The sequence below is a fragment of the Loxodonta africana genome, chromosome 26 (genome assembly GCF_030014295.1).
Source record: "Loxodonta africana isolate mLoxAfr1 chromosome 26, mLoxAfr1.hap2, whole genome shotgun sequence".
NCBI lineage: Eukaryota > Metazoa > Chordata > Mammalia > Proboscidea > Elephantidae > Loxodonta > Loxodonta africana.
Genome location: NC_087367.1, coordinates 34,942,369 through 34,970,061, shown reverse-complemented (window position 1 = coordinate 34,970,061; position 27,693 = coordinate 34,942,369). Strand labels below are relative to the sequence as shown.

Genomic DNA, 27,693 nt, shown 5'->3' with positions numbered 1-27,693 from the left:
AAATCTTCACACCCTTTAAGGGTCATGGGGAAGACCTTACCTTCTGCCTAAGATCTTTTAAAAAGAAAAAAGTTGGCAGTTTACCCCTTATTAGAACTTAGCTTCCAGTTTACCTGTTATTAGAACTTAGCTTAAAAGTCTCACAGTGTAGCAGCTAGCTCCATGCTGGGATTTAATTATCCTGCCCTTAGTGAACTTTACTGAATCATTCAGGATCACTTCCTGCTGTGTGTTGTTTTACTTGGGTTTGAATACAGACAGTCACCGGGCTGCTTACAAAATCAGTTCCTGTGTCCTTAAATCTTTAAGTCGAATTTGTAGGTGAGTAGCAACAGGTGCATACAGTTCTTATTTAGCCTTACTTTAGTGCAAGAAAAGGTTTCAAAGCTGCACGTGGCAGCAAGTGAAAGCAATTGTGATAAAGAATTCATTGCAAGTAGTATTGGTTCATTCATTTCAAAGCGAGGGCAAATTTACATAACATTAAAGGGCAAGTACGAGTTGTCTGTAAATCTGGCATTTGTAGTACGGGGACTGCCTGTACCTCAGAGACTAGTCCCAAAATTACCAAAACCATTGTCCTCTGGTCGTTTTTACTCATGTAATTCAGTAAAAGTTGGAATGTTATGTACTCAATAAATGTATTATTATAGAATGGAAAATATGTTTTTTATATCATTACAAATTTAGGATAAAAATGTTTTTAAACCTCAGAATTTTTTTTGCCCAAATTTCTTTTGCAGTCGCTTTATCATGTGTAGTGAGCTATTGTGCATGTTTCTTGTTTAAATTCAAGGTTCGTTGAGATATATGTTAGAAAACTTTCACCAGTTAATCCTACAAATCCTAGTTTTATTCAACATTAACTCTCTTTAGATTTAGAGATCTCTGATTACAGAGATTCAGGTTTGATAAGAAAAGGCCACATTTACAGAAGTCAAGGAGCAGAGCAAGAACAAATATTCTTAGTACATTTTTAACGTTCTTAATAAGTTTTACTGTTTACCACAATTGGTTGTCAGAGTTGCTTTCAAGAAATATTGTAAACTCTATGATATGCAAAAAGTTATTTGACTTGCTAATATGTTGCCTTTTTTTTTTTTTTTTTTTTAAGCTGTTTGGGGTGTTTTGGGCTGCCTACAGTGCTGCTTCATTGTTAGTGGGTGAAGAATTCAAGACCAAAAAGCCTCTACTGATTTATCCAATCTTTCTATTATACATTTATTTTTTGTCCTTATATACTGGAGTGTGATCTGAAAAAGTCATACTTGAGTGGAAAAAAGACAATGTTACATGTGTATGTAGACTGGGAATTCTTGCTGAGAAGGTTGGAGGACACCTTTTGCTGATAACATTTTACACGTTCCAGTTGTAAAGACACGATTACGGTCTTAAAAAAAAAATTTTTTTTTGTATTTAATTAAACAATTGCAGATATCTGGGTTTTTTGTTTGTTGTTTGTTTTCAGAATGCTAGTCTGTTTGTTTCTTCATATTCCAGTGAATAAAAAAAAAAGCATTGTGTTTTTAAGATTGTGTCAATATTCAACTGAAAACTTGTGCCAAAAGAATGTGGACTGGTAACTGCTATTTCACTCGAAGGGTAAATATGACAAGATCTTAATAACCTAGAAGTGTAATTTTTCTTTCTTGAAAGAGTTTTCTCCTGCACCACACGTTCTGTAGATATATATTTATACATATATATTTATAAAATACTTCTTATTATTCACAAAATATATTTCTGAATATTCTGAAAATTAAGATATTTTAAACCTGATGCTGAAACTTTCTTTAATTTGGCCATTAATCTTTTCTTATTTATAAATTTAAATTTGTTTATTAAACTATATATAATTTTTAAAATCTCATACATGTTTCAGTACCTCTTTATTAAGAATTCTTAATAACTTATTGTTGTGTGCCATTGAGTCGATTCCAACTCATAGCAACCCTATAAGACAGAGTGGAACTGCCCCACAGTAGAACTGAAGCAAACTGCCGCATCTATCTCCCATGGAGTGGTTGATGGGTTCGAACCACCAACGTTTCGGTTAGTAGCTGAGTGCTTAACCACTGTGCCACCAGAGGTCCTTCTTAATAACTACTAAAATTAAATTTGATAGTTGCTAATGTAGATATGGTTTGGGTGTGGTTTGAAAAAACATTTTGATAAACTGTTTATCTTCCTGACCAGAGGAGCAAGAGGTATAATGTGTATGGCATTCATTAAAATTGTTAATATGTAGAAAAAGTAATACTTATAGCATCAGTAGTTATTTTTAAAGCAGTACAACTAAATCATAAAAGCTGCTGGAAATCTGAACAATGTTATATGAAGTAGAAAAAAAATAAAATGCTTCCCAGCTTGTGTTTTGTTTTACAACACCTCATTCTGTATTACTTGATAGTTGGACAAGTACCAGGTACTCGCTAACAAACATCCAATTTTTGCTAAGGAAAATAAGAATTTTTAACTACAATTTGCTTGTTGCTCTGGACTACCTTTAATATTGATAAGTGAAATATTTTTATTTATGTCCATAAAATAGCAAATACCTATTAACTCTTAGCAAATTGTTGTGTTACCCTTTCTCATCTTAGCTAGAAAAGTTAACTGCTGTACTCAATATGGTAACATAGCCGTTTCTTGGCATGTATTTCTTTAGCAGCCTTATCTATCCAGCAGTTCTGAAGCAAGCCTACAAATTAGCAAGTTAACCAAACCCCATATCTCTTCCTTACTCTCCCCACTCCCCCCAAAAAAGAAAGAAAATAAAATCTTATTTTAAACTGAAGGAAAAGTGTGGAGCTACCTTTGAGCCAGAATAATGTGGGAAATTACATGTACTGATTTTTCAACAGCCTTAGAAAAACAAATGAGAAGCACCAGAGAGGTAGGACTTATAGAACCTAAAATAATTTTAAGTAGTGAGGAAGCATTTGGGGCTACAGAAGCCACACTGTAACATAAGCAGTTGTCACACTTCAGGAGTTCTGAGGTCATTATTAAAATGGATGATTGTATTTGATGTTTGTAGTGTTGACCCTGGAATCTTCCCAAAAAGTTTGGGGGTCAGTACCAAGGAGTAGAGTTTAACTTATGAATAAGTTAAAGCATTCTAAGACCACCTCTGTCAAAAAGTGGTTTAATTTTTTAAGCTATTATTGCTACGGCTGTGAACCAAAGGGTTGGCAGTTCGAATCCGCCAGGCGCTCCTTGGAAACTCTATGGGGCAGTTCTACTCTGTCCTATAGGGTCGCTATGAGTCAGAATCGACTCTACGGCCCTGGGTTTTTGGGCTATTATTTCTTCAAATTCACCTATATGGGTCATATTTCTAATAATGTGAGATAAGCTGAGGTATTTTATTCTAGAAAATTTATGTTTTAAGTAAATAGCGTTTAACTTGGGAACTGTCTTGTTTATAGAGTATGTATAAATACGATTTTTCAATGTTGCAAGCTCAACCATCATCATCCTCATGTCCTAGTGAGCTGAGCAGTTAAAACAGATCGTCAGTTTGAAAGTATATGTAAATGTATACAAGGTCCAGTACTGCTACAGCTAATAAAGCTAAGCTGCCCATAACGATGTTCTCTCCTTGAATTTTTGATAGTAGTTTTTTAAGGCATTGTGATTTCCAGCCTAATTATTAATGCATTAATATTTTAAAACCAGAACCAGTCACATATCTCTGTCACTTGTAGTTGTGTGTATGTTTTTTAAATAATGTTATCTTATGTTGTCATCCTAATGGGTGGCGTTCCTCCAAAACAGAATTATGGGACATATTTGCTTCTGTTTCGAATTGATTATAAACTTTGAAATTTCTACTAAAATCAGTCTTATAATTAAACACTGTGTTAAAAAGTAGTTTAGAAAGATTTGTAAAGTTTTATGAATCATTGTAAAACCTGCTTGCTTCTAAGGTCTGTAAAACAGTTTTTTTTTTGTATAATAATGTGTCTGTTTCTAAACGTTCCCCCAAATTCTCAACTTAAAGAGTTCTAAATTGGTGAAAATCTGCATTGACCTAAAATATGAAGTAGATGTTCTTGTTTGAAAATTGTTTAAAAGTTAGCTTATTTTTTAAAATGTTGATGTAATAAAATACTGAATAAAATAATACTTCTACAACCTAATGAAAACACTAAAATACTTTCCAGATTCAACAAAAATAATTGAATATTTGAAAATGATTGTTATTTATCTTTTACATTTTTATTAGTGCATATTTGGCCACAGTTTTAGGCTTTAGGGGTTGTGACACATGTTTTTTAAATAATATCTTACTACTTCCACACAATTCTTTCCGATTGCATAGCAGTCTGAAACAGGTCTTACTAGAGCTAAAAACCACCCTCAGCAATTCTGTGCTCTGATGTATCAGTTATATAAACAAAGTAATAATATTTGTTAATCTCTTTCATAAATGGTTTCTTTAATTGAACCTCTGAGCCTTGTATTACTTTTTAATTTCCCTTTAGCCACAGAATCACAAGTGGTCTATTCTTCATTTATATAATTTTCCTCCAGTAGTTGGTGTGTTTGAGAAATGGTTGCACTTTTTGAGTAAATGCCTAGAATATGATTTTGATATCAGTAAATGAATTCACTAAAAACTAGACATTCTTATATCCTTGCACCTCAAATCATGATCCTTTCCAAAGACAATGTTCCACTTGTGAATATATTTTCTTGATAACAAGCTGGTGTGAATTTTAGACCTTACTGTCGAAATCAACTCGATGGCAGCAGGTTTGGTTTGGCTTTTTTGGTTTTTTTATGGGGTGCAGTGGATCTGAAAAGAAATGGTTGAGAGAATATCACCTATACAAAACATAATTTATTAAACATGAAGCTTATGGTTAGATGTCTTTTTGAGTTCTTTTCAAATGCTGAGGTTGAATTTGGAGGTTAATTTAGGGAAAGAATGTCAGGAGGATTAGAATAGCAGCTGTAAAATAATCTCCTACTTAATATTTTTTATTTCCAGCAAGATACCCACAAGTTTTTACTTTGAAGGTATAGTTTGCAAGTGCTTGAAAAAATTTTTTTTTAATTCCTTAAACATCCCTTCTAAACGGTTCAGTGGTGTACTAATGCTATCTTTGAATTTATTTTAGGTCGTATACTAATATGAAAAAGATAAAAATAAAAAAGATAGAATGTATTTAATAAAAAAATTTAATTGAACTTATAGCATATAAAGATTGTTCATATTTACAGGGGTGGGGGAAGTAAACATTTCTACCTGTAATAATTTTGTTAAATTAAGACTTTGAATGTGAGTAAATTACGTTTATCAAGAATAGAAGCCTTGGTTTTTCAGTAATCATTTACCACCGAGCAACTTTTATTAAAACACAGTATGACTAGTTATGGGGAGATATTTGTCATCTGGTGATAAAGAGAAAAGGTAATATAAAAGCAAATTGCTACTATTCACATAATAAGCGCTCACCGTTAAAGAAAAAATTATTGAACAATAATTTTACATTTTTGCGGTGTTCTATAATGATCCTACTTTGTGGAATTAATCTGTTCTTTTTTTTTCTATGTAAAGTATCAAATAGTAGGCACCATTTGATAATGAGACAACCCATATGTTTGTAATCCTTATTTGGAATTACTTGCTGCAATAATTGTAGCCTCCACAGAAACCAGTAAAAGCGCTGTTATGATGACGGGCCTAGTTGCTTAATCCCTCGTATCCAGTCATGTTTGCCAAACGGGACTTAGCAAAATCTTACTCCTAAATCCAAATTTATTTTCAAAGGATGGTGCTGGTCGTGGCTTGAAGAATGAAACATTGAGAAGAAGCACATTTGAATTGGGTACCCTGAATGTGAAAATATTTTAGTATTTTTTGTCCCATTACATTATGCCAGATTCAGTGCTAGGTATCAGGTTACAGAGATAAGAAAAAAAGACTATAGCCTGACCAGACTTTAATAAGCATATCTAGCGTGGGGGGCAACCAAATAATTTCATAAACAAATTTTGAAACAATTATAGCTGTGACAAATGGAAGACATGGAGGTCTGTGGTGGTAGGAGATTGTATGCTAGAGGAATTAGCTAAGAGAAGGCTTCCCTGAGGAGATGATGCTTGAGCTGAGATCTTAGGGACAAGTATAAGTTACCTAGGCAAGGAGGGGAGGGAAGAGTATTCTAGACAGAGGGAACAGCAAGTGAGTAGAAGGAATTGAAAGCCAGTTTGGAGTTTTGTGTTTTATGGAATTGAAAAGATAAGTTGGGCGATACCATACTTGACTTTGTAGGCCATGTTTTCTTTGTCAGGTTTTGATTAGAAATATGGTATCAGAAACATTCTTTTAATAGTTGTTGTTAGGCCCCCTCGAGTCAGTTCCAACTCATAGCGACCCTAGGCACAACAGAACAAAACACTGCCCGGTCCTGAGCCATCCTTACAATCGTTGTTATGCTTGAGCTCATTGTTGCAGCCACTGTGTCAATCCACCTCGTTGAGGACCATCCTCTTTTCTGCTGACCCTGTGCTCTGCCAAGCAGTACTGCTCCAGGGACTGATCCCTCCTGACAACATGTCCAAAGTATGTAAGGAGCATTCTGGCTGTACTTCCTCTAAGACAGATTTGTTCGTTCTTTTGGCAGTCCATGGTATATTCAACATTCTTTGCCAACACCACAATTCAAAGGCCTCAACTCTTCTTCGGTCTTCCTTATTCCTTGTCCAGCTTTCACATGCATATGATCTGATTGAAAATACCATGACTTGGGTCAGGCGCACCGTAGTCTTCAAGGTGATGTCTTTGCTCTTCAACACTTTAAAAAGGTCCTTTGCAGCAGATTTACCCAATGCAATGCATCTTTTGATTTCTTGACTGCTGCTTCCATGGCTGTTGATTGTGAATCCAAGTAAAACGAAATCCTTGACAACTTCAATGTTTTCTGCTTTTATCGTGATGTTGCTCATTGGTCCAGTTGTGAGGATGTTTGTTTTCTTTTTGTTGAGGTGCAACCCATACTGAAGGCTGTGGTCTTTGATCTTCATTAGTAAGTGCTTCAAGTCCTCTTCACTTTCAGCAAGCAAGGTTGTGTCATCTGCATAACGCAGGTTGTTAATGAGTCTCCCTCCAATCCTGATGCCCTGTTCTTCTTCATATAGTCCAGCTTCTCATGTTATTTGCTCAGCATACAGATTGAATACATGTAGTGAAAGAATACAACCCTGACCCACACCTTTCCTGACTTTAAACCAATCAGTATCCCCTTGTTCTGTCAGAACAACTGCCTCTTGATCTATGTAAAAGTTCATCATGAGCATCATTAAGTGTTCTGCAAATCCCAATCTTTGCAACGTTATCCACAATTTGTTATGATCCACACAGTCGAATGCCTTTGCATAGTCAGTAAAACACAGGTAACCATCCTCTGATATTCTCTGCTTTCAGCCAGGATCCATCTGACATCAGCAATGATATCCCTGCTTCCATGTCTTCTTCTGAAACCAGCCTGAATTTCTGGCAGTTCCCTGTTGATATACTGCTACAGCCATTTTTGAATGATCTTCATCAGAATTTTACTTGCATATGATATTAATGATACTCTATAACCTCCACATTCAGTTGGATCACCTTTCTTGGGAATAGGCATAAATGGATCTCTTCCAGTCAGCCAGGAAGCTGTCTTCCATATTTCTTGGCATAGACAAGTGAGCAGCTCCAGCGCTGCATCTGTTGAAACACCTCAATTGATATTCCATCAATTCCTGGAACCTTGTTTTACGCCAGTGCCCTCAGAGCAGCTTGGACCTCTTCCTTCGGTACCATTGGTTTCTGATCATATGCCACCTCTTGAAATGGTTGAACATTGACTAATTCTTTTTGGTATGATGACTGTGTGTATTCCTTCCATCTTTTCGTGCTCGCTGCATCGTTTAATATTTTCCCCATAGAATCCTTCACTATTGCAACTCAAGGCTTGAATTTTTTCTTCAGTTCTTTCAGCTTGAGAAACGCTGAGCGTATTCTTCCCTTTTGGTTTTCCATCTCCAGCTCTTTGCACATTCATTATAATACTTTGTCTTCTGGAGACACCCTTTGAAATCTTCTGTTCAGTTCTTTTACTTCATCAATTCTTCCTTTTGCTTTAGCTGCTTGATGTTCGAGAGCAAGTTTCAGAGTCTCTTCGGACATCCATCTTGGTCTTTTCTTTCCTGTCTTTTCAGTGACCTCTTGCTTTCTTCATGGATGATGTCCTTGATGTCATTCCACAACTCGTCTGGTCTTCAGTCACTAGTGTTCAATGCGCCTAATCTATTCTTCACATGGTTTCTAAATTCAGGTGGGATGTACTCAAGATCATATTTTGACTCTATTGGACTGGCTCTTTTTCTTCAGTTTCAGCTTGAACTTGCATATGAGCAATTGATGGTCTGTTCTACAGTCGGCCCCTGGCCTTGTTCTGACTGATGATATAGGGCTTTTCCATCGTCTCTTTCCACAGATGTAGTCAATTTGATTTCTGTGTGTTTCATCTGGTGAGGTACATGTGTATAGTTGCCGTTTATGCTGGTGAAAGAATGTATTTGCAATGAAGAAGTCACTGGTCTTGCAAAATTCTATCATTCAATCCCTGGCATTTTTTCTCTCACCAAGGCCATATTTTCCAACTACTCATCCTTCTTTGTTTCCAATTTTCACATTCAAATTGCCAGTAATTATCAATGCATCTTGATTGAATGTTCGATCAATTTCAGACTGCAGCAGCTGATAAAAATCTTCTATTCATCTTTGGCCCTAGTGGTTGGTGCATAAATTTGAATAATGGTCGTATTTACTGGTCTTCCTTGTAGGTGTATGGATATTATCCTATCACTGACAGCGTTGTACTTCAGGATAGATCTTGAAATGTTCTTTTTGATGATGAATGCAACATCATTCCTTTTCAAGTTGTCATCCCCAGCATAGTAGACTATATGATTGTCCAATTCAGAATGGCCAATACCAGTCCATTTCAGCTTACTAATGCCTAGGATATCGATGTTTATGGATTCCATTTCATTTTTGATGATTTCTAATTTTCTAGACTCATACTTCGTACATTCCAGGTTCTGATTATTAATGGATATTTGCAGGTGTTTCTTCTCATTTTGAGTCTTGCCACATCAGCAAATGAAGGTCCTGAAAGCTTTACTCTATCCACGTTATTAAGGTCAACTCTACTTTGAGGAGGCAGGTCTTCGGCAGTCATCTTTTAAGTGCCTTCCAACCTGGAGGGCTCATCTTCCAGCACTGTATCAGACAACGTTCTGCTGCTATTCATAAGGTTTTCACTGGCTAATGCTTTCTAGTAGTAGACCACCAGGTCCTTCTTCCTAGTCTGTCTTAGTCTTTTAATAGTAAAGGTCAGGATATGCAATTATACCCTTGGTATATAACCAACAGATACATCACAAGAGACGTGCAAGAATGTGCATAGTATAATAGCCAAAAATTGGGAACAACACACCCATCAAAATAGAATGAATAAATTGATATATTTATACAGTGAAATCTTATGCAGCAATAAAATGAGTGAACTAGTGCCATGTGCAACAACATGGAGACTCTCACAAGCATTATATTGGGTGAAAGAACCAGACAAGGAATTTATAGTTACATGACGTTCAAACAGGCAGAATTAAGCTAAAGTGTTCAGGATGCATACTGAAGTGGCACAGTTTTTTTTTTTAACAGCTTTATCTAGGTATAATTTATATACCATAAAGTGCATCTGTTGTAAGTGGATGATTTTTAGTACTTTTGTACATTTGGACAACCATTAGCACCATCTAGTTAGCAAGGTCATTTTTATAAAAAAGTGACTTTCATACAAGTCAGTGTTACCCTTAGTGAGGAAGGACAGGGTTGTGTTTAGAAAGGAGGATGGGGAGGGCTTCTGGGATTGCTGGCAATATTCTATTTCTTGACCTCGATCTGGTGGCTTCTGAATGTTTGGTTCTTAATAATTCATAAGCAATAAGTTTATTGTATATACTTTTCTGTATGTGTGTTACAGTACTTTGTTTAAAATGTGTTTTTTAAATTGTTTTAGATAGGCTACACAGTTAAATTACCACTTTATATCTTATTTTTTTCATGTATCATACCATAGCCATTTTTTTGTTATACAAACTTCATAGCGAAGTCTTTGCTGAACACCCTAACTATCCAACCATGTGCCACTCTATTACATCTACATCATTGCTGATTTCATTCATAGCACTTACTACCCTTTAAGCATCTAGTTTTTTTTTTTTTTTTTTTTGTATACCTACACTGTAATGCAAGCTCCATTAGAGCAGGAACATTTTCTGATATGTTCATCAGTGTATTCCCAGTACTTTTGTTGAGTAAATATGTGAACCTGGTCTTTCAATCCTGAATTCAGATTCAGATCCAATGGATTTCAAAACCTGCAGTCTTAATCATTAGTCGTTAATAGAGTGTTAAAGTTTGGTAAAACCTTAGCTGTCATTTAATGAGTTTAATCATAGTTCATTACACAAATGCAGAAACTAAGGCAAGGAAAGATTCAATAACAGTAGTGACCTGCAAAATTGGGATAAGAAGTAAACTAATTTAGTGCAGTTTCATTACGACATGGAACAACGGTGGTGCCAAGCTGGATAGCAACATAGAAAATTGCCTTCTTCCATAATCCATCATATGAATAACTGAAACATCTTTCCTCTTCTTTTTAATGCTTTCTATTGAGTTGGAATCAACTCGACAGCAATGAATTTGGTTTCTTTGGTTTTTATCCCACTTTTTAAAAATCTACTATTAGCTTTAGACTCGCAAGTACTAAGGCTTATGGAGCCATTGTAAACATTAAATGAGCTTGTCAATATAAAACACATGTATTAGTCATTTTGATAATTAAGGTGTGCCTGACCCAAACCATGTTATTTTCAAACACTTCATATGCATGTGAAAGCTGGACAATGAAAAAGGAAGACTGAAAAACTGACATATTTGAATTATGGTGTTGGCCAGAAGAATGAACAAATCTGTCTTGGAAGAAATATAGTCAGGATGCTCCTTAGAAGTGATAACGGTGAGACTTCATCTCACTTACTTTGAACATGTTATCTGGAGGGGAGAATGCCCTGGAGGAGGACATCAATTTTGGTAAAGTAGTTGTTGTTAATGTGCCAACAAGTCGATTCCGACTCATAGTGACCTTACAGGACAGAGTAGAACTGCCCCATATGGTTTCAAGGAGCAGCTGGTGGATTCAAACTGCTGACCTTTTGATTACACTGCATCAGTAAAAAAGGGGAAGAACCCTCAGTGAGTTGGATTGACACAAGAGCTTCAACAACGGGAAACATGGCAATGATTGTGAGGATGGTTCAGAGCCAGGCAATGTTTTATTCTGTTGTACATTGGGTTACTATGACACACCAAGCATTCAGTAACCATTAGCTATCCTGTTAAAACTGAAATCACTTAGATCAATGAAACAGGACAGTTTCCACAAATTAAGCCATTTATACATGGAAAGTTAGTATAAAGGTAGCATGTTATGGAAAAAGCACTATTAAAAAATGGAGATACTGTATCACATAAGAATAGATTTGGTTTCATGGAACACAGAATCTCAGAAGAGAAACTAGATAACTGGGAGCTACTAAAAATCAAACACTTATACTCATCAGAGGACTTTATCAAGAGAGTAAAAAGACAACCTACAGACCGGGAAAAAGTTTTGGCTACGACAATCAATCAGGGTCTAATCTCTAAAATCTGCAAGATACTCAAAACTTCAAAAAGACAACTCAATTAAAAAAATGGGCAAAGGATATGAACAGGCACTCCACCAAAGAAGACATTCAAGCATCTAACAGATACATGAGGAAATGCTCATTCATTAGAGAAATGCAAATCAAAACTACAATGAGATACCATCTAACCCCAACAAGGCTAGCATTAATCCAAAAAACACTAAATAATAAATGTTGGAGAGGTTGTGGAGAGACTGGAACACTTATACACTGCTAGTGGGAATATAAAATGTACAACCACTTTGGAAATCGATTTGCCACTTCCTTAAAAAGCTGGAAATAGAAGTACCATATGATCCAGCAGTCCCACTCCTTGGAATATATCCTAGAGAAATAAGAGCCATCACATGAATAAATATATGCACACCCATGTTCATTGCAGCACTGTTCACAATAGCAAAAAGGTGGAAATAACCTAGGTACCCATCGGCAGACAAATGAATAAACAAATTATGGTATATACACACAATGGAATACTACGCAACAATAAAGAGAAATGATGACTCCAAGAAACATCTCACAACATGGATGAATCTAGAAGGCATTATGCTGAGTGAAATTAGTCACAGAAGAACAAATATTGTATGAAAACATTATTGTAAGAACTCAAGAAAATGTTTAAACAGAAGAAAACATTATCTGATGATTATGACATTGGGGAGGGAGGGAGAGGGAAATTCACTAACTAGATCATAAACAAGAATTAGACAAAGGGAAGAACAACACAATACAGGGAAAGTCAGCACAACTGGATTAAACCAAAAGCTAAGAAATTTCCTGAACACAACCAAACACGTTGAGGGACAGAGTAGCAGGGGCGGGGGTCTGGGGACCATGGTTTAGTGGGACATCTAGGTCAATTGGCATAACAAAGTTTATTAAGAAAATGTTCTACATCCCACTTTGGTGTCTTCTGGGGTCTTGAAAGCTTGCCAGTGGCCCTCTAAGATGCATCAATTGGTCTCAACCCACCTGGAGCAAAGGATAATGAAGAACATCAAAGACACAAGGAAAATATTAGCCCAAGAGACAAAAGGGCCACATAAACCAGAGACACTGTCAGCCTGAGACCAGAAGAACTAGATGATGCCCAGCTACCACCAATGACTGTCCTGACAGGGAACGCAACAGAGAGTCCCTGACAGAGCGGGAGAAAATGTGGTGCAGAACACAAATTCATGTAAAAAGACCAGATTAGTGGTCTGACTCAGACTAGACCCCGGAAGACATGGCCCCTGGACCCTGCTAACCCAGAACTAAAACAATTCCCGAAGCCAGCTCTTCAGACAAATGTTAGACTGGACTATAAAACATAAAATAATACTCATGAAAAGTGTGCTTCTTCATTCAAGTAGATACATGAGACTAAATGTACAGCTCCTGTCCAAAGGCAGGATGAGAAGATAGAAAGGGTTGAATAGACACATGAAACCCGGGGTGAAAAGGGAGAGTGTGCTGTCACATTTTAGAGATTGCAACTAGGGTCACATAACATACGTGTATACATTTTTGTATGAGAAATTAACTTGAGCTGTAAACTTTCACCTAAATCACAATAATTAAATTTTTTTAAAATATTGTTTCTATGCTTAACTGAGCAGGAGTTTGTTTTTCTCCCATAGTAAGAAATCCAAGAACACATAATCCAGGACTGGTGTGGCAGCTTAACAATGTCATTAAGGACTGAAGTTCCTTGTGCCTTTCTACTCTGCCATTTTTAGTAGGTGACTTTCACCCTCATTGTCTCAAGATAACTGCTTTATCTCCAGATATTACATCTACATTCCAAGCAGGAAGAAAGGTAAAGGCTAAGGAGCCAAATGGAGCATGTCAGTCAAAGTTGTCTCATTGGAAATCTTTTGGGAAAGATGTTGCTTAATGGGTACAAAGTTTCTGTCTGGTGTAATGAAGATTTTTGGAAGTAGTGGCGATAATTGCACAACATTGTGAATGTTATTAATGTCACTGAATTGTACACTTAAGAATGGTTAAAAGAACAAATTTATGTTATATATATTTTACATATATAAATAAAACAAATGTTTTAAAAAATGTTTCAGAAGCCTCTCCCCTCCCATGACTTCTGAATCACACGTCCACCCCTTGCTGCAAAAAAGCCTGGGAAAGTATTTTTACCTGGGCCCATCACTAACTGAACAAAGTCAGGGTCCTGTTAGTAAGTAAGAATGGATGCCAGATAGGTAACTAGTGGTGTCTTACAAAGACATGGCAGGCTGTTCAGAAATATATAAAGCTGGGTCTGTACTTCATTCCTTACACCAAAGTAACTGGTAGATTACCATCTATTTAAAACAAGTAAACCAGAAGGAAAAAAAAAAAAAAACTGGAATTAAGTTTTCATGTATCTTTGAGATAATATAACATAAAACACAAAGCCATAAAAGAAAAGATTAAGATACTTTACTACAAGTAATTTAGACAATTATATGGGTAAAAGTTAAGCTATAAATTGGGGAAAATGTTTGCAAGACCTGTAAACAAAGGACTAATTTCTTTAATATAAAAAAAGAACATTTAGGACTTCTGCCAACATGGTGCCATAGACAGAAGCACCACTCAGTCCCTCCACAGCAAAGACCTGAAAAACTAGTAAAGTAAAACAGAGACAAATGTCTTTTCTGGAACCCGAAATGTCAAATTAAGAGGTAAAGAACTCAGCCAAACACCAACTGGAATAAGAAACTGACAGAGAACTGAGAGTGAGGAGAGGTGTGCCAAAGTTCCTTATCAGCTAAAGCAGCATGGGCTTACCATCTGGGACTCCTATTGGAGATCAGCTGGCAGGGAGCATGGAAAAGCAGCTTCACAGAGCTCCCAGCAGGAGACAGAGCACCCGGTAACCAGCAATACACGCTTTCCCAACCCCATCCTCTCCCTGTTGCTCTACCTCTGAGCTTCCTGGCTGGGTGTGGTGGCTTGGCCAGCCAGTAAGTGCAGCATCCGTGCTGCTTGGATCCACCCCACCCACATGACAGATTAGCTGGCAGGGGGTACGGGAAAGCAGCTTCACGAAGTTCCCAGCAGGAGACAGAGCACCTGCACAGGCATGGCCTACAAGAACCTGCCCAGCACTGATTCCTGGCACGCCATGTCGGCCCTATATGTGCCACAAACAACCCATCCCAGGTTCTTCCTGTCAGCTAGACCTGCCCTGCAGCATAGCTGACTGGCCCTACCCATTGGACAAGGAGGTGAAAAGTGTCATGACTAGAGACAAGTGAACAACGAAGAATGCACAGCCCGCCTGCTCAGACATAACCAAATAAAAAAACCAGGAGGAAACAAATCTACAATCAAGAAACGAAGAAAATAACCATGAATATCCCAAAGACAGCAGACAATATCAAAACATTTCAAAAACAGGACAGAATGGTTCCAGTAGGCAAACAAAATACCAAATGAATTTACAATGGAAGAAAAGGCACTAGAACTACCTGACAGGGAATTCAAATCACTAATATTCAGAGCTATCCAAGAGTTGAAGCAAAAAGCAGACAAAAATGAAAGAAAAAAAAAAAACAGACAAATTTATGGGAAAAGCAGACAAAAAATGGAAGAATTCAACAAAATAATACAGGAAGAAAATCCCAAAATAAATCCACAACAAGAAATCATACAAAAACAACAATTAGAAACCCAAAAGATAAACACCGAGATTTCAGAAATGGACAATGTCATAGAAGGGCTGAGAAGCAGGATTGAAATGATGGAAGACAGATCAGCGAAGTTGAAGACAAACACTTGGATACAACTCTTAGGAAAAATCAGAAAAAATAACGAAGAAAAATGAGGAAACACTGAGAATTATGTGGGATACAATCAAAAGCAAAAACTTGCAAGTGATCAGAGTTCCAGAACGGGGGAGAAAACAGAAAACACGGAGAGGATCATTGAAGAATTGCAGACAGAAAACTTCCCTAGTATCATGAATGAAGAAAAGCTGACCATCAAAGAAGCACAACAAACCCCATACAGGATAGACCCCAAAAGAAAATCACCATGGCATATCATAATCACACTTGCTAAAACCAAAGGCAAAGAAAAAATCCTGCGAGCAGCTTGAGAAAAACAAAAAGTCACATGGAGAAACAATAAGACTAAGCTCAGATTATTTGGCAGAAACCTTGCAGGCAAGAAGGCATGAGATGATACGTATAAACCCTTGAAAGAAAAACATTGCCAACCACGGATAATATATCCTACAAAAGTTTCATTCAAATATGATGGTGAAATTAGGACATTTCCAGATAAACAGAAATTAATGGACTATGTAAAAACCAAACCTACGAGAACTATTAAAGGGAGTCTTTGGTCTGAGAATAAGCATCAGACCACAGCCTAAATCCAGGATGAGAAATTGTACTAGCCAGATACCAATGTAGGAAATGAACTCTGAAGGACTCTCCAAAACCAAAAGAAATACAAGAGGAAACAAGAGAGGTTAATCTGTAAATGACTACAACATCAGAACAATAAAAGAGAGATAAACGGCGTAGGTATAGAACCTTCTAATGGAGAAGACGGCAAGGTGATACCAAGTAATAATAGCCTGGTTCAAACCTAAGACAATACAGGTAAATTTCAAGGTAACAACAAAGACAGTTAACAAAGCTACTCACCAAAATTAAGAAGAAAACATAGAGTCTCAATAAAAACAAAATATATAAAAACAAAAGAAATGAAAAAGATATCCACAAACAAAAGGAACTCAGCACAGGAGAGTAAGAGGAACAAAGTAAACATTAGCACCACACACACACACACAAAAAAAAAACTGCAAAATGACAGCAATGAATTCACACCTATCAATAATTATGTTGAATGTAAATCACCTAAATGCATCCGTAAAGAGACAAAGAGTGACAGAATGGATTTAAAAAACAGGATCCATCACTATGCTGTCTACAAGAGACACACCTTAGAAACAAATACCTGAATTTATTAAAAATCAAAGGATGGAAGTCAGGGCTAAGATGGCAGAGTAGTCAGACGCTTCTGGTGAACCTCTAAAAACAAAGACCTGAAAAAACAAGTGAAATGATTATATTTATGACAAGTTAGGAGCCCTGAACATCAAAGGCAAAGTTAGAAAATGGAATGAGTGGCAGGGGGGAGGGAGAGATGGTTCAGAGCTGGAGAAGAGTTGCCAGACCTAAATCTCCGGGAACCCTCAGGCACCATTCCTGGAAGTGACTGCACTGGACAGGTGGTAGCGTTTGGCCGCGGTTTCCTAAGGCAGAAACAGCCAGGCACACAGCCTACTCACACCTCCGGAACCAGAGAAGAATGGCGCTCTCAGCAAAACCTAAGTACTTGAATATATTTTACCATGCCCCCAGCCCTCAAGCCGGCTTCAGTGGCTGTCAATTTCCCTGGAGCTGAGATAGGTTCTGCTGCACATCCTGAGCCATTCTCCTAGTCTTGGCGAAGGAATAAGTTCACAACTGGGGGAAAAGATAACCTGCCAGCTCCATTAACCTGGGGCTTTCTGGACAGAAGCATCTCCTGTCCAGGCATAAATGGTCCGTGGACTTTGAATAACTTTCCCCCTACATGGACCTGTATGGGCCTATTTCATGAGAATAGGCCCTTGTTGGCAGAACTGCAACTGTTTCAGATGTGCAGTGGAGAGGTGGGTGTTTGATCATTGACGTGAATTTGCCTATTAAACACATCGGGGGCCTAAGGACTGGTGGCTCCACTGATATGACCCAGCCACCAGTGACAGAGGTCCAAGAGTAACTGGTACCTCCCAGTCCTTACAACCAAAAGCATTGGGTGCCCATTTTCTGTCTGCAGAGCCCACCCACCTGTACACTCTAAGGAATGTGGATGCACTTTCCTCACAGACATTCAGGGGATGGTTGTCAACCCCCTGCCTTGTTCAAGCATGACCCCCTGCTGCAACCAGATACCACTACCTACACCAACCACCCCTGCCCCTCTAAGACTTTAGGACACAGCCTGTATCACATGCTTGATGACTGACTACCTGGACACCTGAGCTGAATCCATAAAAGAAAAGTGAATGGTCTCCTAGGCTACTATACCTGATAACAGCTCTAGCCATCTGGTGACAGGATGTTAGCATCTCAAAGGTGAAAATAATCAAGATAGATCACTCAAGCAACCTATTTGGGCATATCAAAAAAAAAAAAAAAAAAAAGCAAGAACCTAGGGTACAGTAAGCAAACATAAAACAACTAATACAATAACTTATAGATGGCCTGGTGACAATAGTCAATATCAAATCACATAAAGAAGCCGACCATGATTGCTTCAATAAGCTCTCACAAGAAAGAATCAAGGGATCCTCTGGATGAAGGTGCCTTCCTGGAGTTACTGGATGAAGAATACAAAAGATTAATATACAGAACTCTTCAAGACAAGAACGAGGTCAAGAAGGAGATCAGGCAATACGCAGAACAAGCCAAGGAACACACAGAGATAAAGCATTTGAAGAAATTAAAAAGATTATTCAAGAATATAATGAAAAATTTAATAAGCTGCAAGAATTCATAGACTGCAATCAGAAATTCAGAAAATTAACAATAAAATTCCAGAATTAGATAACTCAATAGAGTCAGAGGAGCAGAATTGAGCAAATGGAAGGCAGAATTGGTGAGACTGCAGATAAAGCACTTGACACCAATACATTTCAAGAAAAATCAGATAAAAGAATTAAAAAAAAATGAAGAAACCATAAGAATCACATGGGACTCTATCAAGAGAAATAACCTATGAGTGATTGGAGTACCAGAACAGGGAGGGATAACAGAAAATACAGACAGAATTGAAGATTTGTTGGCAGAAAACATCACTGATATCATGAAAGATGAGAAGCTATCTATCCAAGATACTAATCGAACTCCACAAAAAGCAGATTTTAAAAGAAAGTTACCAACACAAATTATAATGAAACTTCTGAAAACCAAAGATAGAGAATTTTAAGACCAGCTAGGGATAAAGGAATGGTCACCTACAAAGGGCAGTCAATAAGAATAAGCTCGGACTACTCGGCAAAAACCATGCGGGCAAGAAGGCAATGAGGTGACTTATGTAAAGCATTGAAGGAAAAAAACTGCCAGCCAAAAATCATATATCCAGTAAAACTGTCTCTCAAATACGAAGACAAAACTAGGACATTTCCAGATAAACAGAAGTTTAGAGAATTCGTAAAAATGTAACCAAAACTACAAGAAATATTAAAGGGAGTTCACTTGTGAGAAAATCAATAATATCAGTATCAATCCAAGACCAAGATAGAGAAATCAACAAATAAATCTATATACAAAAATGCTCAAAATGGAGAAACAGCGATATCATTTTGTAAAAGAAGACAAGGTTAAAACAATAAAGAGGGACTAAGGAATGTAGTCATAGATCTTTCAGATGGAGAGAAAGACCAGGCGATGTAAAGAAATACAAGTTAGGTGTCAACATAGAAAAATAGGTGTAAATATTAAAGTAACCACAAAAAAAAAAAAACCACCACAAAGGAGACTAACAATCCTACTCATCAAAATAAAATACAAGAAAAAAATAGAGACTCAGCAGAAGCAAAGTCAACAACGAATAAGAGGAAAAATATATATGTAAGGAAAAACCACTCAGCACAAAAAATTCAGTGGGAAAAATAAACTGTCAACAACACACAAAAAAAGACATCAAAATGATGACACTAAACTCATACCTATCCACAATTACGCTGAATGTAAATGCACTAAATGCACCAATAAAAACAGAGAGTGGCAGAATGGATTAAAAAAAAAAAAAAAACACGATCTGTCTATATGCTGCCTACAAGAGACACACCTTAGACTTGGAGACACAAACAAACTAAAGCTCAAAGGATGAAAAAAATATGTCAAGCAAACAGCAATCAAAAAAGAGCAGGAGTAGTAATATTAATTTCTGACAAAATAGACTTTAAAATTAAATCCACCACAAAGGATAAGGAAGGACACTATATAATGATTAAAGGGACAATATACCAGGAGGATATAAACATATTAAATATTTATGCACCCAATGACAGGGCTGCAAAATACATAAAATAAACTCTAAAAGCCTTCAAAAGTGAGATAGGCAGCTCCACAATTATAGTAGAAAACTTCAACACGCCACTTTTGATAAAGGATAGACTACCTAGAAAGAAGCTCAGTAAAGACACAGAAAATCTAAATGCCACAATCAAACAACTGGACCTCATAGAATATATAGAACACTCCAACCAACAGCAGCCAAGTATACTTTCTTTTCTAGTGCACATGGAACATTCTCTAGAATAGACCACCTATTAGGTCATAAAGCAAGCCTTAGCAGAATCCAAAACACTGAAATATTACAAAGCAACTTCTCTGACCATAAAGCCATAAAAGTAGAAATCAGTAACAGAAAAAGCAGGAAAAAGAAATCCAGCACGTGGAAACTGAACAATACCTGCTCAAAAAACTGGGTTATGGAAGGCATTAAGGATGGAATAAAGAAAGTCATAGAATCCAATGAGAATGAAAACACTTCCTATCAGAACCTTTGGGAAACAGCGAAAACAGTGCACAGAGGTCAATTCATAGGAGTAAATGCACACACCCAAAAGGAAGAAAGGGACAAAATTAAAGAATTATCCCTATGACTTGAACAAATAGAAAGGGAGCAACAAAAGAAACCCTCAGGCACCAGGAGAAAGCAAATAATAAATATTAGAGCAGAATTAAATGAAAGAGAGAACAGAAAAACAATTGAAAGGGATAAAAAGATCAAAACAGGGTTCTCTGAAAATTTTAACAAAATTGATAAACCGTTGCCCAGACTGGCAAGAAAAAAACAGGAGAGGAAGCAAATAACCTGCGTAAGAAATTAGATGGGTGATACTACAATAGACCCAACTGAAATTAAAAGAATTATATCAGGTTACTACAAAAAATTGTATTCTAACAATTTGAAAACGTAGAAGAAATGGATGAATTTCTACAAACACACTACCTACCTAAACTAACACAAACAGAACAACTCAATAGACCCATCACAAAAGAAGACATTGAAAAGGTAATTAAAAAAAATCCCAACAAAAAAAAGCCCTGACCCGGACGGCTTCACTGCACAGTTCTACCAAGCTTTCAGAGAAGAGTTAACACCACCACTACTAAAGGTATTTCAAAGCATAGAAAAGGATGGAATACTCCCAAACTCATTTTATGAAGCCAGCATATCCCTGATGCCAAAACCAGGTAAAGACATCACAAAAAAAGAAAATTACAGACCCATATCCCTCATGAACTTACATGCAAAAATCCTCAAAAAAATTCTAGCCAATGGAATTCAACAATATATCAAAAAATAATTCACCATGACCAAGTGGGATTCATATCAAGCATGCAGGGATGGTTCAACTTTAGAAAAACAATTAATATAATCCATCATAGAAGTAAAACAAAAGACAAAAATCACATGATTTTATCAATTGATGCAGAAAAGGCATTTGACAAAGTTCAACACCCATTCATGATAAAAACTCTCAGCAAAATAGGAATAGACGGAAAATTCCTCAACATAATAAAGGACATTTATACAAAGCCAACAGCCAATACCATCCTAAATGGAGAGAGTCTGAAAGCATTCACCTTGAGATCAGGAACCAGAAAAGGAAGCCCTTTATCACCACTCTTATTCAACATTGTGCAGGAGGTCCTAGCCAGAGCAATTAGGCTACATAAAGAAATAAACGGCATCCAGAATGGTAAGGAAAAAGTAAAAGTATCCCTGTTTGCAGATGACATGATCTTATACACAGAAAACCCTAAGGAATTCTCAAGAAAACTACTGAAGCTAATAGAAGAGTTCAGTAGAGTATCAATATACAAGGTAAAGATAACAAACATCAGTTGGATTCCTCTACACGCACTAAAAGAACATTGGAGGAAATCACCAAATCAATACCATTTACAGTAGCTCCCAAGAAGATAAAATACCGACAAATCTTATCAGAGATGTAAAAGACCTACAAAAAGAAAACTACAGGACACTACTGCAAAAAACCAAGAGAGACCTACATCAGTGGAAAAATACACCTTGCTCATGCATAGGAAGACTTAACATTTTAAAAATGTCTATTCTACCAAATGCAATCTATAGATGTAATGAAATTCTGATCCAAATTCCAACAACATTCTTTAATGAGATGGAGAAACAAATCACCAACTTCATATGGAAGGGAAAGAGGCCCTGGATATGTAAAGCATTACTGAAAAAGAAGAACACAGTGGGAGGCCTCACTCTACCTGATTTTAGAACCTATTATACCACCACAGTAGTCAAAACAGCCTGTTACTGGTACAACAATGGATACATAGACCAATGAAGCAGAATTGAGAATGAGACATATATATCCATCCACATATGAGCAGCTGATATTTGACAAAGGTCCAAAGTCAGTTAAATGGGGGAAAGAGAGTCTCTTTAACAAATGCTGCTGGCATAACTGGATATCCATCTGCAAAAAAATGAAACAAGACCCATACCTCACACCATGCACAAAAACTAACTAAAAATGGGTCAAAGACCAAAATATAAAATCTAAAACAATAAAGATCATGGAAGAAAAAATAGGGACAATGCTAGGACCCCTAATACATTGCATAAACAGCATACAAAACATTACTAACAATGCAGAAGACAAACTAGATAACTGGGAGCTCCTAAAAATCAAACACCTATGCTCAACCAAAGACTTCACCAAAAGAGTAAAAAGATTACCTACAGACTGGGAAAAAGCTATGACATTTGCAATCAGTGTCTGAGCTCTAACATCTACATGATTCTGCAAAAACTCAACTACAAAAAGACAAGTAACCCAATTAAAAAATGGGCAAAGAATATGAACAGGCACTTCACTAAAGAAGACATTCAGGTAGCTAACAGATACATAAGGAAATACGATCATTAGCCATTAGAGAAATGCAAATCAAAACTACAATGAGATTCCATCTCAGTCCAACAAGGCTGGCATTAATCCAAAAAAACACAAAATAATAAATGTTGGAGAGGTTTTGGAGAGATTGGAACACTTATACACTGCTGATGGGAATGTAAAATGGTACAACCACTTTGGAAATCAATTTGTCACTTCCTTAAAAAGCTAGAAATAGAACTACCATTAAAAAAACCCATTGCCGTCATAGGATCCAGCAATCCCACTCCTTGGAATATATCCTAGAGAAATAAGAGCCTTTACACAAAACAGATATAGGCACACCCACGTTCATTGCAGTACTGTTTACAATAGCAAAAAGATGGGAGCAACTGAGGTGCCCATCAACGTATGAATGGATAAATAAATTATGGTATATTCACACAATGGAATACTACACATTGGTAAAGAACAATGATGAATCTGTGAAACATTTCATAACATGGAGGAATCTGGAAGGCATTATGCTGAGTGAAATTATCCAGTTGCAAAAGGAAAAATATTGTATAAGACCAATGTTATAAGAACTGGAGAAATAGTTTAAACAAAGAAGAAAATATTCTTTGATGGTTACGAGAGGGGGGAGGGAGGGAAGGTGGGAGAGGGTTATTCACTAATTAGATAGTAGATAAGAACTACTTTAGGTGACGAGAAAGACAACACACAATACAGGAGAGGTAAGCACAACTGGACCAAACCAAAAGCAAAGAAATTTCCTGAATGAACTGAATGCTTCGAAGGCCAGCGTAGCAAGGGTGGGGGTTTGGGGACCATGGTTTCAGGGGTCATCTAAGTCAATTGGCATAATAAAATCTATTAAGAAAACATTCTGCATCCCACTTTGGAGAGTGGCGCCTGGGATCTTAAACTCTAGCAAGCAGCCATCTAAGATGCATCAATTGGTCTCAAGCCTCCTGGAGCAAAGGAAAGTGAAGAACGCCAGAGATGCAAGGTAATTATGAGCTCAAGAGACAGAAAGGGCCACATAAACCAGAGACTACAACAGCCTGAGACCAGAAGGACTAGATGGTGCCCAGCTACAACCAGTGACTGCCCTGACAGGGAACACAACAGAGAACCCCTGAGGGATCAGGACAGCAGTTGGATGCAGACATCAAATTCTCATAAAAAGTGCAGACTTAATGGTCTGACTGAGACTAGAAGGACCCCGGAGGTCATGGTCCCCAGACCTTCTGTTAGCCCATGACAAGAAACATTCCCAAACCCAACTCTTCAGACAGGCATTGGACTGGAGTATGGGATAGAAAATGATCTTGGTGATGAAGTAGAAACATGAGACTATGTGGGCAGTTCCTGTCTGGAGAGGAGATGAGAGGGCAGAGGGGGTCACAAGCTGGCCAAATGGACACAAAATAGAGAATGGAGGGAAGGAGTGTGCTGACTTATTAGAGGGAGAGCAGCTGGGAGTACACAGCAAGGTGTGTATAAAGTTTTGTATGAGGGACTGACTTGATTTGTTTCCTAATAGACAATAAGTAAGTGGAAACTTTGGTGAAGGGTAAGACAGAACACAATACTGGGGAAGCCAGCGCAATCCGTACAAGGCAAGGTCATGGTAGCTCCACAGACGCATCCAAACTCCCTGAGGGGCTGAACTGTTGGGCTGAGGGCTGGGGGGACCATGATCTCGGGGAACATCTGGCTCAAGTGGCATAACATTTTTTATAAAGAAAATGTTCTACATTCTACTTCGGTGAGTAGTGTCTGGGATCTTAAAAACCTATGAGTGGCCATCTAGTATACTCCACTGGTCTAACCCCTTTGGGAGCAAGAAATAATGAAGAAAACTAAAGATACAAGGGAAGGATTAGTCCAAAGGACTGATGGGCCACATCTACCACGACCTCCACCAGACTGAGTCCAGTACAATGAGATGGTGCCCGGCTACCACCACTGACTGCTCTGACAGGGATCACAGTAGAGGGTCCCAGACAAAGCTGGAGAAAAATCTAGAACACAATTCTAAATCAAAAAGAAAGACCAGACTTGCTGGCCTGACAGAGACTAGAGAAACCCTGAGAGTATGGACCCGGGACACTCTTTCAGGTCAGTAATGAGGCCACTGTTGAGGTTCACCCTTCAGCCAAAGATTGAACAGGCTCATGGAACAAAACAAGACTAGAGGGGTGTAGCAGCCCTGGGGCAAGTACTGGAAGGCAGGAGGGAACAGGAAAGCTGGTAAAAGGGAACTCAGGGTTGAGAAGGGAAAGTGTTGACAAGTCATGGGATTGTTAATGTCATAGAACAATGTGTGTACTAACTTTGATGAGAAACCAGTTTGTTCTGTAAACCTTCATCTAAAGTAGAATTATTAAAAAAAAAAACAAGAACATTTAAAAATAGTTTTAAATGGGTAAAGGATATAAATGTAAGTAAATATATGTATACTTATAGAGGAAAATAAGTATTATGAATGAAATCATATATATATATGAAACCATTTGCTGTAGAGTCAATTCTAATTCATGGCTACCTCATATATGTCAGAGTAGAAGTATGTTCCATAGGGTTTTCAATGGTTGTGACCTTTCGGAAGTAGATTGCCAGGCCTTTCTTCTGAGGCATCTCTGGGTAGATTTGAACAACCAACCTTACAGCTAGTAGCGGAGCATTTAACCATTTGTGTCACTCTGGGATTCTGTGTGTTTGTGTGTATTGTTGTTGTTATTAGGTGCCATTGAGCCAGTTCCAACTCTTAGTGATTCTGTGTACAACAGAACGAAATACTGCCTGGTCCTGTGCCATCCTCACAATCATTGTTATGTTTGAACCCATTGTTGCAGCCACCATGTCAGTCCATCTCGTTGAAGGTCTTCCTCTTTTTCACTGACCCTCTACCAAGCATGATGTCCTTCTCAGAGACTGATCCCTCCCGATAACATGTCCAAAGTGTGTAAGACATAGTCTAGTCATCCTTGCTTCTAAGGAGCATTCTAGCTATATTTCTTCCAAGACAGATTTGTTCGTTCTTTTGGCAGTCCATCATATATTCAATATTCTTAGCCAACACCACAATTCAAAGGTATCAATTCTGCTTGGGTCTTCCTTATTCATCATTCAGCTTTCACATGCATATGAGGCGACTGATAACACCGTGGCTTGAGTCAGGTGCACCTTAGTCTTCGAGGTGACATCTTTGCTTTTTAATACTTTACAGAGATCTCTTGCAGCAGACTTGCCCAATGCTAATCTGTATACATTAGAGAGAGAATATAAATCAATAATTTAAAATGGGCAAAGAATATAACTGAGCAGTTCAAGGGGGGAGATAATAAAATGATCAACAAATATGCGTAAAAATGCACAAATTCATTCATGATTAAATGCAAACCAAAACAAGAAGGTATCAGTTTTTACCCTCAAAATGCCCAAAATTGAAAAGATTGGTAATATTCAGTGTTAGTTGGCTGAGAATATGAGCAGGTCTGGTGCATATCTGACACCAGCATGGTTGTCCTAATTGTTAAAATATTGTGATATGTCTGTGCTGTTGGTAAATCATAACTGCAAAAGCAAAAAAATTAATAAATTATGTAAACTCTAATACAGATTCATTAGTTCTGCTGTGACAACCATTGATAAAAGAGCCTCCTGTTGTAATGTCATCGAGAAACGTTCACAACCTTATCTGCCAGTTTAGCTTGTCTCATGGTAGGAAATGCAGTTGCGTTGTGCGTGCATTACCTATGAAGCACTCCATCCTCCAGCAGTTACCACTGCTTCTAAATGATTTTCTATTTGGTTTTACTGTTACTGTATTGTAATTCTTAGGTAAATAGTAATCACAGTGTTTTAATATTTTAAAAATGAATTTATAGTAAAATATTAAAAATGAGCATACAAAAATGATAGTGTCTGTTATCTAACAATGCTGAACATATACCTACCCTATGACACAGCAATTCCATATGTTCACCAACACATGTTTGCAGCTCTGTGCAAGAGAACATTCTACAATAATGGAAATAGTCTATATTCTGTGCTGTCCATGGAAACCCTGGTGGTGTAGTGGTTAAGTTCTATGGCTGCTAACCAAAAGGTTGGCAATTCAAATCCACCAGGTGCTCTTTGGAAACCCTAGGGGGCTCCGACTCATAGCGAGCCTGTCCTATAGAGTCCTTATGAGTCGGAATCGACTTGATGGCAATGGGTTTTTGGTTTCGTGCTGCCCATAAATAAGCCACCATTTACATGTATTCAAATGATAGAATACAATGATGCAATTGAAAGATCTATAACCACATATAACAGTATAGGTGATTCTCAAAAACATGTTGAGCAAAAGAAACCAGGCACAAAAAATACACACTTTGTGATTTTATTTATGTAAAGTATCAAAAACAAACAAACAAAAAAACACAGGCAAGCTAACAATGCTATTGTGATGGTGATTGTGCTTGAGGGGTGTCTTAGTTATCTAACGCTGCCTAGTGCCGCTATCACAGAAATACCACAAGCAGGTGGCTTTAACAGAGATAAATTTATTCTATTACACTTTAGGAGGCTAGAAGTCCAAATTCAGAGTGCCAGCTCAAGGAAAGCCTTTCTCTTTCTGATGGTTCTGGGGGAAGTTCCTTGTCATCAATCTTCCGTGGTGTAGAAGCTTCTCAGCACAGGAACCTCAGGTCCAAAAGACGCGGTCTGCTCCCAGAGTTGCTTTTTGGTGGTATGAGGTCCCCCTGTTTCTGTTTTCACTTCTGTCTTTTATATCTCAAACGAGATTGACTTGAGACACAACTTAATCTCATAGATTGAGTCCTGCCTCCTTAACATAACTGCTGCTAATCCCAACTCATTAACATCATAGAGACAGGATTTACAACACAGAGGAAAATCATATCAGATGACAAAATGGTGGACAATCA

The 27,693-nt window shown here is 37.5% G+C and overlaps 2 protein-coding genes across 3 annotated transcripts in view; both read left to right on the top strand.

The window, feature by feature from the left end:
• YIPF4 (Yip1 domain family member 4) overlaps window positions 1-1,530 on the top strand; it is a 36,154-nt gene extending 34,624 nt beyond the window's left edge. For both annotated transcript variants that reach the window (XM_010595847.3, XM_003416065.4), the window contains exon 6: window positions 1,115-1,530. In XM_010595847.3, coding sequence (XP_010594149.1) covers window positions 1,115-1,252 — 138 coding nt within the window. In that variant the 3' untranslated portion in view covers window positions 1,253-1,530. The remainder of the gene's footprint in view (window positions 1-1,114) is intronic.
• The window catches only part of BIRC6 (baculoviral IAP repeat containing 6), a 582,018-nt gene that overhangs the window by 95,811 nt on the left and 458,514 nt on the right, over window positions 1-27,693 (top strand). The window lies entirely within an intron of this gene.